The sequence below is a fragment of the Paroedura picta genome, chromosome 6, assembly GCF_049243985.1.
Source record: "Paroedura picta isolate Pp20150507F chromosome 6, Ppicta_v3.0, whole genome shotgun sequence".
Taxonomy (NCBI): domain Eukaryota; kingdom Metazoa; phylum Chordata; class Lepidosauria; order Squamata; family Gekkonidae; genus Paroedura; species Paroedura picta.
This window is the reverse complement of record NC_135374.1, coordinates 24,408,657-24,422,357: the sequence shown is the minus strand read 5'-3', so window position 1 is coordinate 24,422,357 and position 13,701 is coordinate 24,408,657. Positions and strand designations below refer to the sequence as shown.

Sequence of the window (13,701 nt, the reverse complement as noted above, 5' to 3'; positions counted from 1 at the left end):
CATCCTTGTGACTGCTCCCCCTTGTTTGGTTCCAACTGCAACTTGTGAAAAAGCCTGCCTAGTCACATGTGCAGAGTCACACTGTGCAAATTAAAAATCTCCGAGATGGTTCACACCATGCCGCCCAGGTTAATTCCCTCCTTCTTGCATCTAAAGAAAATGGGGTCATGTTTTGGATGGTGATCTGCAAACAAGCCCAGCTGATGCAGAATTTCCCTCCTAATGATACTGACACTGCAGGAATGCCTTACAAAGAACTACACGGAAGGCAGGTTCGCATTTCCCCCTCCCATCTTCGTATCCAAGGGAGCCAAGTAAATGGTTGTTAGCCATAGAAGGCTGAAATGTCGCAAGTATCTCGGATGTCAGTTCCCAACATTTCCTGATGACTTGTCACCCAGGAAGAAAATTATATACAATGCTTCTCCCCGTTGTATTCAGTGTTGTGCTTGTCAGCAGGCCCAGTTATATATTTTCCTACCCCATTAGGCAAGACCTCAATCGGTTTGAGATTAAGACTGAAATTAATAGTCAAAGCCAAAAATCAAAAGCTGGCAAGTCTGGTGTTTGTTGTCGTGCTAAAACCTACTGGATGTTTACAGTTACTGTAAACAGTTACACAGCTAGGGATGAGCCTCTAGAGCAGGGGTGGCTCTCCAGATGTCCACGGACTGCAATTACCATGAGCCCCCTGGCAGGGGCTCATGGTAATTGTAGTCCATGGACATCTGGAGAGCCACCCCTGCTGTAGAGACTGTCAGCCAGCAAAAATAAGAAGCAATTGTTTAAGTGGCCATCTCTCCATTTTTTTTTCCACCCACGTCTAAGTGACTGGCGGCGGTAATTTGTCGCCATTTTAGTGCCAGTCATTTCAAGACCACCTGGAGAGCTTATCTTGCTCATATATGCAAAATTGTCACAAGAGCAATTTTCAGCACAGCCCATCGTTTGGAAAAGATCTTATTCATGTTCCACTAGGTTTAAAAAAAAAAAAAAAAGAAATACAAAGTCATAACAAGATAAAAGATTGGCCTTGCTTTACAGTTTGCTTTGCTTTTTCTTTCAAGCGGATGCTAATTTATCCCTCCGTCCCTCGTCCCATCAGCCTTTTTCAGCACTCAAAATGGCACAGTGTGAACATTATTCAAAACTTGATTTCATTACGGTCACCTCCTGTGCTTTATCCTGTCAGAATAGAAAATGGAACTAATCAGTTTTGCATAGTGTGAGGCATGGTGACTTGTGACTGGAAGATAACATTGGCATACAAACAGCACGTACATGTTATTGCGGCTATTACTGGGTAGCACAAATGTTCCCCAGTCTCCATGCATGGCAAAACAGAATGTCTTGGTCCAACAAATAACGGCAGCCACTGAGAACATGAGGACGGCCTTGCAACATCCTCCCAAGATTCTTGCTTCTATGTCTAGTTGCCCCAAGGTACCTATAAGTACACCAGGGTGGTAATAACTTCCCTCTAGTGGTCCCCCTAGTGTCAGAGGTATTCAGAGGTATACCATCTCTGTAGACGGAAGCCATTTATAAGTTGCCTTCTTGAGACACAGACTGGCTACAGAGGGAACCCACATATCAGGAACTAGGAGGTGACCCTCATGAGAGAAGCCCGGAGGAACACGTAGAAGCAACAGGGTGCTCCAGCAGCTCTGAGCTGGTGAGGGCTACCAACCATGGATACTGCCAAGCTGCCAGTCCTTAACAGCAGTTAAAAGTAGGTGAGGCAGCAGGTCAGCTATGCCAGGGTGTTTTTAAAAGCAAGGCTTAGAAGCAGTAAGGATGGCAGCTGAAGTACCGAGGAAGCCTTCAGAGCCAGGAGGCAGGAAGAGTACCGTCAACTACTTCTTTCTGCTGTATGCCTGAAGAACTGAATAAACAACTGGTTGAACAGACTGTTGAGTCCTGCATGTACTTGGGGGAATGAGACCAATGGATTCTAGATCTAGCTGCAGGCTACAGTACTGCAAGTCACCCAGGGGATCCCCAGTCCTATTCCTCTTCTTCAGCTTGGTGTAGCGGTTAGGAACATGGACTTCTAAACTAGTGAGTTTGGTTTGATTACCTGCTCCTCCACATGCAGCCAGCTGGGTGACTTTGGGCTCGCCACGGCACTGATAAAGTTGTTCTGACCGAGCAGTAATATCAGGGCTCTCTCAACCTCACCTCAACCAAAGCAGCCTCTATCTTGTTGATTCACTGCCAGGCAGAACTTCTATACCTCTGCTAATAAAGCAGACTGCCAAAAAGAATGTTGAAAAATACAACAAGGCCAGCTGGGGAGAGAAGGATGGCATGTACACCTCAGGCTGCAAGGATGGGGTGAGTCTGAGAAGGAGAAGTGCGTACATACATTTTAGTTGAAACTGTACTTCAGCTAATAAAGGAAACCTTCCCATCTAGAAAGCTCAAGTGTGCTGAAAACAGGATATCAAATAGGCAATTTAAAAAAAAAATCACTTTCTGAGCTTTATTAATTGCACAATTAGGTGTACTTAATCCCCTGCAATTTTACCTACCTTTTATATTGAAAATGCTTCACATTTTTCCCAATTATAAAAATCATGCTTGCATAAAAAAGCAATATTATTAACAGTTTGTTTCCTTCTACCACAATGCATTTAAACATTTACTTCAGGCTAAAAATCCACAGGGCTATGTAATTGGATGTGCAGGGATGGCTGGATGTAATTCAACATTTGTGTGTGTGGAAGGGACAGAATTAGCTTCAGGATTTTATAAATGGATTGACTATTCTCCCTACAACTAAGATTGTGTTTTGTGGGTGAAAGCCCACAGATTAAAGAGGGTTTCATTGGTACAAGTGAATTTAGGATGAAAACAGGACACTGTTTCCCCAAATGGGGATAGGACACAGTATTATATCTATTACATTTGTAGTTTTTAAAATTATTTAAAAGCTCTTATCCCTCCTTTGTTTCATAAAGCAAGCCCCAACAGGGCTTCTTATACAAGTGACTTGAACCAGAGATAAGAATATAACAAAACAGCACTAAAAATTGCACATGACATGGTTCAAATAGGACAGGCCACAGACTCCCCCCCCCTCCCAGTACAAAAGTTCTTTTAGTGCCTCAAAGACAGAGGGTTGGAGGGGGTGAGAAGCCAGTTTCTCTCCACCTTGGCAGGAAACCAGGGTTGCAAATATAAGGTTGACAACCAGCAGGCTACTGACCTGTTGGGGAGAAAGATCACTGGTGATGCAATGACATCACTTCCCTGTTTACGCATCATGTCACCACCAGCCAGTCCCCCTTCTGGCCCTGGTCCACTTTAGGGCCTCCGATGCCCTGCAACAAGGGAATACTGACTTTTTTGGCTTCCCTTTCCTGTTGTGGGCACCATCAGTGCCCAATGCCAGGCCAGGCCCATGCATACAGACTCCTCCCCTATCTATGGCATCCCGATAGGGATGAAAAATTCCTCAGTCATACCCATGGCACTTTATGGCGAGACAGGGCTGAATGGGGAATTTCTTTTCTTTACAGGAAGGCGGGAATGTGTTGGCATATAATCCCACCTTTGTGCACAGAATCCCCCTGCTCCCCCACTGCACGGTGGAACCTTTCACCCCAGCTCCGTCCATGGTGATGCAATAATCCAGGGCAGACAGGGATCTCTGCAGTGAAAGGTCCCCCATGGGGACACAGGAAGCAGCGAAGCATGCTGCTCCTCTGAAAGAAACAGGAGGTGGCCCAATGCAGCCACCACTGTGCATAATCAGTCCCTGTGTCATTTTAACAGGAAGTGGCTTAAGGAAACTCAGTGACTTTTCTTAGTGAATTGGATACCAATTCAACACTGTAACCCAGAGATTCCCAAACAGGGGTCAGTTTGTGGGAGCTCCGGAGGGAGTTCATGGCCTTTCCCTTCCTGCCTTAATGAATTCAGCTGCAAGCTTGGGAATCGACCACTTCCACTGCTCCCCCATGAATAAGTGATCTCATGGTTTCTGTGCCTGGGAGGGGGTGGAGGCCGCACACCTACTCCCATCTTAAACTGCCTCCTGTCTCTCTCCTTCCTCAGTCCTCCTCTAGCCTGCCTGTTAAAGTGGAGGGGATGTCACGCCTGGTGATATCACTTCCGGGGCATGGCAGGGAGGTGTGGCCAGCTGACATCACTTCTGGGGCTCCTCAAAGCCTGAAAAATTATTTCAAGGGCTCCTTCATGGTTAAAAGGTTGAAAAACGCTGCTCTAACCATTGCACCCAACTCAGGGTGTACAAAGACTTGATAGTGGTTTCAGTCTACAGGAGCATGTTAAGATGGATCTGGCCACTATTGTCCCTTCCCCTACTCACTCATATTTACTACTCCCATCTGAAAAGGCTGTTAAATACTTCACTGTATTATTCCTGAACCTACTGCCACTAAGCTTACTAAGGTGAATCTCAGTTCTACAATTCTAAAAAATGGATAGAATGTTCATCTCTGTTCATTTAGACATTTTTAACACCATATTTAAACATTGCCCATGGAGATCTTTTCCCAAGCTAAAAATACCAAATGCTTTTTTTTGCCACCGTTGCGTCCCGTCCTGTGCATAAGCGGTTTGCTTTGCTTTTCCCCCTCCGCGTTTTCCATGTGACCCAAAATCGCCGTTTCGGCGGCCGTGAATAATCGGCCAAAGTGAGCCACCCACTTGATACTTTTGGCTACTCTTTTATTTTTTAAAAATGGGTTACTCTTGCAGTAAGTATGGCTCTTTGATGGGGAATCCCTTATTGCTCCAGGATGTGTTATAAATCTTCTGCTGTGGATATACGCAGACAGGCATTTTCATTCGCAGATGACAAATTGCCCTTAAGTTAGTATAGACGCTCTCCACATGATAAGGAAGGCTGCACCTCGCCTTATGCAAGATAAGTGCATAGATGGATTTTCCATAAAATGAGATTCTTAATCTACAGAAGTCGTAAGAGGTATGGTTGGACAGGGGAAGGGAATTTGGTGGAGAAGGAGAAATGGAGCAAGGGGACAGCATTTTGTTCCTTGTTTGTCTTCTTATCTGTAGGACCTCCTCTTTTCAAACAAAAGGACTGTGTGCACTTAATCCTGGATGCTGGATTGAGCCCGGGAATTAGGAGGCTGAACATGGAGCAAGTACAAGTGCACTGTGCAAAAGCCTGCTACTTTGTGGCCCTTGTGTGTTCATCTGCCAAAGCTAAAGTGAATGATTTGATTTATTACGCACATAGTCAACAACAGATTGATAAATAGAATAAAATCTGTATCCAGAAAGAGATAAGGAGTACACGCTCCTACCATTTTCAGTTTTCTTATATACCTGATTAGTGTGGGTTATTTTATTACATTTTGCAGGCCTTGAACTGAGGAATGAGAAATTAAAAATAAAACAGTAATGGATATTAACTGTTTTGGATGTCCTGCTAACACATATAGTATTGATGGCTCATTGTTTTTCCTATAAAACATTAACAGCAGCAGGCAACATGAGTGACATCATCTTCTTTGTTATTCAAAACCAACAAATATACAGTTCACATCCTTATTTTCAATAATATTATGTTATTTTGTCACTATGTCACTCATTTTTCAAAAAAAAAAAGTCTATCAACCTTCCAGGTGGAAATGTGTTTTCAAAAAATTGTGACAGTTTACTTTCAATTCATCTAATGTACCATACATATATTCTCAGTTATTATGTTGGTCTAATATATAAATACAAAAGATACACACTGATTAGAACTCCAAATGCACAAAGACATCAAAGCTGAATGCTTCACAGCTTTTCCAGAAAAGTATTTTTGATGTGTTAAAATTGTTTTTCTCAATTCTTTGATATACTGGTGTTCAGAAAATCAGTTTAGTGGTGAGGTGAAGTAACAGCTCAACCCCTGGGGACACAAGAGCTGCTGGCTTCTATTTCTGGCCCGGCCATAAATTTGGCTTGGGAGAAGTAAAGCTCTTGCATGTAGTAGAATCATGAGGAGAACAATTCCATCATATGAATACTTGGCAAATCCTGAATTGTGTGTAGTGATGTAAGAATAAATGTTCACCAGCTTATGACAATTAAGTTGATAGGAATCTGTGACTTGAGGAGGTACTGGCTGGACCTGATAACAACTTCCATTCTTACCCAGGCTGGCCTATACCCTTCTGGCACATTAGGTGGCTACTTTACTGCTCCCCACCACCACCCTGAAGTAGGGTCAGGTGCTGCCTCCCACTCCCTCACAGTCTCCATGGCAACAAGCTGCTTTCTGCCCAGCTGTGAGGCAAGATGGAGAGGCAACATGGTGGTGCAGCCGCACTCACCCTCTTGCCCCTCACACCCTGGAGGGAGCAGCCACTTGCCTCACACCATTGTTCATCTGGCAACAAGGCAGTGAGGTGAGCTGAGATGGAGAGGTAGCGAGCCAAGGTAGAGTCAAGGCAAGGTAGAAATCTGCTGCCCACCCACCTTGTCCTCTAATGAAATAGCAAGATAAGGGGGAGAGGGCCAGGCCTACTCCACCCTCTAACACAGGGAGGGAGAGCATAAAAAAATGGGCTCATATAATCATAGAGTTGGAAGGGACCTCTAGGGTCATCTAGGCCAGGGGTAGTCAACCTGTGGTCCTCCAGATGTCCATGGCAGGGGCTCATGGGAATTGTAGTCCATGGACATCTTATCTTATTTATATTGACTACCCCTGATCTAGGGCAACCCCCTGCAGAATGCAGGAAATTCACAACTACCTGTCCACCCACAGTGACCCCCAATTCCATGCCAAGATTATGCCCTCCCCCCAACTCCCAGAATCCCTGGCCAGCCTGGCCTGGAGGGAAGTGGTGATCAGCATTTCTCTGGGTATGCAAAAAAGCCGCAAGAGCCAAGCATGGACACAATCACTTCTGCCCAGCCATTTGCAATCTGCCTAAATTCACAGAATCAGCATTACTGTATAGTGGCTTTCTAGTCTCTGCTTAAAAACTTCCAAGGAAGGCGAAGCCACCACCTCCCAAAGAAGCCTGCTTCACTGAGGAACCGCTCTGTCAGGAACTTCTTCAGGATGTTCAGCTGAAATTTATATTTATATTTAATTATTTCATTAATGTCAACTCATTGGTTCTGGTCTAACCCTCTGGAGCAACAGAAAACAACTCTGCTCCATGTTTTATAAAACAGCCCTTCAAGTACTTGAAGATGGCTATCATATCATCTCTTGTTGTCTTCTCCCCAGGCTAAACCGACCAAGCTTTCCTCATATGTCTTGGTCTCCAAATCCCTCACCATTTTCATTACCCTCCTCTGGACATACTGCAGTTTGTCTACATCCTGTAGACCAACATCCTTTCTGGGCTCCCCCGCCCCCCCCCCCCCAAAAAAAAACCCCACTGGTACCAGAAGGGAGGATTGCCTCCCAGGCTGCCTCTTACAATGGGAGACGTGGATGCTGTGCGTGGGAGGGAAGGATGAGGGGAGTGCTGGTTGCTGCCCATCCACCTCTGGTGCCCTTGGCGACTGCCTAAGGCTGTGTGGCAGATGGTCCAGTTCTGTCCACAATATTTTCAGATGTGGCTTCAAAGAACTGACTGGAGAACCAGAGATTTTCTTAGGATTGAAAGAAATTCTCTTAGCACTCTTTCTATACCCAGGTGTATAAGTATATTTAAGTGTCTAGGGATCATTAGTGTCAGAAATGTATGAGCTGAATAAGAACAATATATATATATTTTAAGACAGAGGTTTTAAACTGCTTACAATAAACACTTTTCTTATATAAATAACTTACTTAAATTGTCCTTTATCTCTTTCAAGCACTCTACCATGTTCACAATAATGGGACTGGATCCTACATAACGTTTTTGTTGTTGTTAAGAGTGATTCAATCCTCCAATAAAAGAACATTCTGCTGGTTTAATAGGTTCTTAGACAGGCACAACGCTCCATGCTTCAGAAGAAACGAGCATCGTTATCTGAAAAGCTCTAGAATGTACTGTCCATTAATTTCATTTGGTACATGGAAGTTTATGTGGGTGGAGAAAACAGTCTCCCTATCCATTTTCTCCATGTGCTTGGTAAGTTTATTATGCTTCCTCCACTACCATCACTGTCTTCTGTCTAAACCTCAGAAGCTAAGCAGAATTGGCCTTGGGATACGAGACTACCAAGGAATTCCAAGTTTGTTATGGAGAGGGAGACCATGACAAAATATCCGTTAGTCTCTTGCCTTGAAAATCCTACAGAGTCTCCATACATTGGCTGCAGCTTGATGGCATTTACTTACACAAACACACACACATGGATTTTGGTGAGAGTATGTCCCAATATTTGGACCCACAGTGATCCTCTGGAGCAACTACTGCTTTTCAGTTGCCTAGATCAGTGGTCCACAACCTTTCTAAGGCTGCGGACTGGTGGTGGGGGGCGATCCGGTGGCCGCACATGCAAACGCGCATGCGCGGCAATTTCGCGCATGCACGGCAGGTCCGCGTATGCGCGTTTGCACCACGCACAGCCACAAACACGCATGCGTGGACCTGCTGCGCATGCGCGTGCGCATTTGTGCCAGCAGCCCTGCTTCCCTCTCCCCCCCCTGCAAAAAGAAGCTTGCCGGGCCGCAAGCTAATCGGCCTGGGAAGTTTCTCACTGGGGGGGGGGCGGGGAGAGGGAGCCGCGGCCCGGTGCCGGTCCTACTTCCCTCTCTCCCCCCCCTCCCACAAAAAGAAGCTTGCTGGGCCGCAAGCTAATCAGCCGCTTTGGTGACCAATTTGCTTGCGGCCTGGGAAGTTTCTCACTGCGGGGGGGGGGGGCAGGAAGAGGGAGCCACGGCCCGGTTGAGGACCACTGGCCTAGATGAACGGATTCTCCATTCAAATGAATTATCCATCTGATGTATTGAGCACCTTAGCTCAGGATTTTTTTTAGCATTTGCATCTCCTTTGAACAGTTTTATTGTGTTGTAGATGCATAGGATTATTATGCCTTGCCTGTATGTGAAATTGTCACATGTACAGAGCTCTGTGCAAACCATACACACTCACACTGAATTTTGGAAGATGTTTCAGACTGTGTGATCTCATTTTGGTGCACGGGAATAAATTATTTGCACTCTCTGTCAAAGTTCAACAAACAGGTGATCCTGACACTAACTGCAGGTGTCTTGAGGGCTTCAGTATCCAAACAAATTGATAAAAGCGGTTTTCTAATTCAGAATGTGGTGCAAAATATTAATAAATGTCATACATACGAATGTTTTGGCAGTTTGGTGAAAATGGTTTCTTGCAAGCAGGTGATCATTGGTATCCCAATGGAACTAGTATTTTCTCTACAAAGAGAATTTCTTATTCTGGTAAAAAGAATAGTTTGGCAAGGGAACAAACTTCTGGTAGAGCACAAATTATTTTTTAAAAGCACACTAGGCATCTGTAGATGATCTGTAGATCTGTAGATACTTCAACAACTGGCTCCCAATTGAATTCCGGATAAGGCTTAAGGTTTTGGTTCTTACCTTCAAGGCCATGCGTGGTCTGGGCCCAGTGTACCTAAGAGACTGTCTCTCTGCCTGTACCGCCAAAAGAGCATTATGCTCTGCCACCGCCAACTGGCTAGTGATCCCTAGCTCCAAAGAAGCACGTCAGTCCTCAAGGAGGGCCAGAGCTTTTTCGGTCCTAGCCCCCACCTGGTGGAACGAGCTCCCTAAAGAGATCGGGGCCCTGTCCAAACTTCCAAAATTCCACAGGGCCTGCAAAAGGGAGCTCCTCCATCAGGTGTTTTCCTGAGACCAACAACAGGTCCCCCCTCAAACAACCTCTCTATGGCCTGAACCAGTCTGTCCTCTCTAAGGGCCTTAGCTAAGTTCCGTTCCTGTTATATTGTTTAAGATCACTGAAATTGTGTTATTTATTGTTGTTGTTGTATTTGTTTATGTTATATATTAATTCCTTTCGTGCATCCCTCCATGTTGTATGTAAACCACCCTGAGCCATATGGAAGGGCAGTATAGAAATCAAATCAAATCAAATAATAAACAAACAAACAAACAAATAAATAAACCAGCATTCACGAGAACACTGGGAAGTCCGTGATAGATCTATTACGTTTTTGACTTAAAATGGAATGTATTGAAGACAAGCAAAGAAGCTCAATAAAAACTCTAGAAACACCCCATCCCCATAACAATTAAGTTACAGTATAATCACAAACTCATACTTCTACTAAATGCAGCAGCTTTTAAAATACAAATATGCGTCAACGCATAGTTTACCACCACAGTATCATCACAACATTTCCGCAGAAAATGAATTACACAGAGAATGCACACAAAGTTATTATCCACTCTAAGCCTGAATAACCTGCCTTCTGCACTTTATTTGATTTCCATTTTGATTTTGGGTGCTTTAAATTTTCCCTCTGCAGCATCCATATTTGAGTCCGTGGTGACACTACCATTTGTCCACCATATCCAGGAGTGGATATAACTCGATACATCTGAGAAAAGCACTCTGAAAGGCCCAGTATTGCAAGTGTAGATGTCGGTGTTTTGCCAGATTAACTTCCTTCCCCTTCTCCACACCTCCAACTCTCTAGCTGATTGGTCAGTGTGTCAATCCAAGGACGGCAGGGAAACTGGGATTCTCAGTTGCCATTCCTTTGCAAGTTTAATTTTTGCCCCCATTTTGGGATTGTTTTTAGTGACGTGTTCCAAAAGGCCACCCCTCTATGAGCAGAGATTTGCCCTTTGGAGTCACCCCACCCTGCCCATTCTCTCCTGATGTTGATGCTCCATACATACCCCTAGCATAGGCGGAAGACAAAGAAAAATAAACAAGCAGCCTTGTGCTCCATTTGTCCCTTCCCCAGGAAATAAAGCACTCTCTAGCCTTATGCTCCTCCAATGCCTTCTGCCCCCCCCCCATCAAAGGAAAGGAGGCAGGAGACCGGCAAATGGGACAAAATACAGTGCAGAAGGAATGGACTTAGTGGGAGTTGTTTTGGTTTGGGAAAAAGGAAGGCTACAGATCTGTTGGAAGATCTAGCTTCAGATTGATCAGAATTCAACAGGATCAAGAACAGGGGTGGGGGGGATGTGAGTGCAGATTCACCCCAAGATGGAGTGGACACAGCAGTCCAGTCCAGTTCAACTCACTGACTGCACGTGAATATAGTATCTCTCTATACATAGCATTATTGCACCCAAATGCTATCATATAGCCCTAAAGACATTCACTTACATTTTATTTCAGTATAAATGCTAAACTCAGAATTCACATCCTTTGATTTAATTACCAAGGCTTTATTTTGGCCTATTTTTGTTTTATTTATTATCATTCATTTAAAATTAACACAAACACTAAAAGATTTAGGAGGACTCTCTTGCTTCCAAAAGCCTGTGGCATTTTACACAAGCTGGCATCTTCCATTTGAGCCACTTAAGGAGTGATAACAGTTGCTTTGAAATCGACACAGCTCAGGCAAAAGCTGTTCTTCAAAGAGGAACTGGCATCAAAAATCCCCCAATCCCTGTCTGGGCTTTGTGCATGTGGCACAGATAGGTTTCACAACTAGCACAGTCAGGGTTGTGGGGCTATTTTGTACTTAATACAATTAAAATTAGCTACAGAAAAATAGGATTTGATATGACATTTCAGCCAAGGGTTCTTCACTACAGCTGAAAAGGAGACCATGGGGAAAGAGATAACAACAATCCTGATCCTATTTTAAATCCCCTGCATGATTTGATTAACTTCTTGAACTGAGCTCTTTGCTACACTGCAGAGATGTACTGAACATGAGCAAATGAGAAAGAAAAGAGCACTTATTTCCACATCCCTCCCAAAGTACCTACAGTTTACGTCTGCTGAGCACTGACGCAAGACATGTGCTTGTACTTATTTACTTACCTCAGCTTGTAAAATGGATAATTCATCAAAGAGGTTTAAAAAACAACCACCAACAAGCTGGAATGCAGAACTGGGTGCAATGCATTTTTGATACAACCTGGAGAGTAATACCCTGTCTGTACAATTTGTCACCTGTAATTAGTCATCTATCATTTTATAAAATTCAAAAAATAGACAATGAGGGTTCTATTTCCACCGAAACATGGGATGAAATGAACACTAAAACCACTTTTCCCCTTCCCTCTTCTCTCTGCAATGAACCTGATTCATATCTTGAACAGAAACCATCTCATCAGACTTACGGTTGGCTGTCCTGCTTTGGTCACTTTGGACGCTGTCATTGGATTGGTTGCTTGAGATTGAGGAGACGCTTGAGCTCCTGACGAAACCAAAGGCTGCTAGTTTGGCCGCTGGCAACCGGGAATAACCAGGCGGGCGAAGTCCAGATGGACATGGTTTGGGGAGATTTGACTTTATGGTGTTTGGAGTTGGGCCTTTCTTAAGATCAGCTGGAGGGAGGAAAGAACAGTTATATGAATTGAAAGCATACCATAGAAGGACAACAGAAAACTAATAAAACAGCAAAGGAAATACAAGAAGCATTGTGTTTGCTGAAATAAAAAGTCATAAGAAATATTTTATTATTTTGTGTCCTTGTCAGAGAGCCAGCAGTTCAGAAGAAGAGCATCAGTTTGGAATGCATAAGATCCCATATTCAGTCCTCAGCATCTCCAATTAAAATGATCAGGTTTTCAGTGAGATGAAAGACTGAGATCCTGGAAAGCTGCTGGCAAATGGACAAAACTGACGTTGATAGCTCAGTGGTCTGAGTCAAGTCAGCTTCTTATGTTCATCTAAAGTGCATCATTATCTTCTCCCACGCCAACCCAATTTTAGAAATCCAGTGGTTTAAAATCAACATGAAACACATCTGTGGTCTGTAACTATGAAACTGGGTCACAGGACTCCCCCTTCTTGCTATTCTTTCACTTAGAGACTCATATATAGAATGGAGGAGTCTGTCTCCTCCATCGTGATGACTTTCCTCCTTCTCCAGTCCGCAATCCTTTCAAGAAACAGAACTAATCTTCTTTGGTTGCTTGCCCCCTTCCTAAGTATCACAAGGAACACTGCACATGTTCACTGAGGCCTCTTTGCCTCTCCTAGGACATCCAGGACCAATTATGCACACTTGGATAATGCACTTTCCATGCACTTTAGAAGTGGATTATCTTTACTCATACAGGAAAATCCAGATGCAAAAGGACACTAAGAGGCTTCATGCCGGGCTGCAGGCTGGAGTTTGAGTCATGGCAGGTTGCCATTGCAGTGGGGCATCCTCTGAGTATGCATGGGGGAGGAGCTCCCCCAGCGCACACCAGCTTCTCTAGCGCAATGGCCCCACGTATGCAACGCGGGGCTGGAAACGCCAGGAGTGCTCTGAATGGCAGCAGCAGCAGTGGGGGGGGATTGGGGGCATGGGGCCACCACTGCACAATGGTGGGGGCAGCATGCTGCTCTCCCACCATGGTGGTGGTAGGTGGTCAGCTCCGCAAAGCCGTGGAGCTGGCAGGGGCGAGAGGGATGCTATGCACAGGGCTAGGCTGACCTAGTGCTTGCCTGCACCCACAGAGATCCCAGGCCCGCAGAAGAATTTGCGTTTCCTTAAGAATCAGCATTTCATTAATGCAGGACTTCCAAGAGCTTGGGTCAAGCCAGGCCTTGGACGGCAGGGACGTTGTGCATAATCGGGGATTTTCCCTGAAGCCCTGTCACCGCCATCACGGGCATTCCAGCCCGTGCATAATTGATC

The 13,701-nt window shown here is 44.6% G+C and overlaps 1 protein-coding gene across 3 annotated transcripts in view; it reads right to left on the bottom strand.

Annotated features, from left to right (window-relative positions):
• MTUS2 (microtubule associated scaffold protein 2) overlaps positions 1 to 13,701 on the bottom strand; it is a 301,022-nt gene that overhangs the window by 167,454 nt on the left and 119,867 nt on the right. For all 3 annotated transcript variants that reach the window (XM_077341792.1, XM_077341794.1, XM_077341793.1), the window contains one exon: positions 12,191 to 12,397. In XM_077341792.1, coding sequence (XP_077197907.1) covers positions 12,191 to 12,397 — 207 coding nt within the window. The remainder of the gene's footprint in view (positions 1 to 12,190; positions 12,398 to 13,701) is intronic.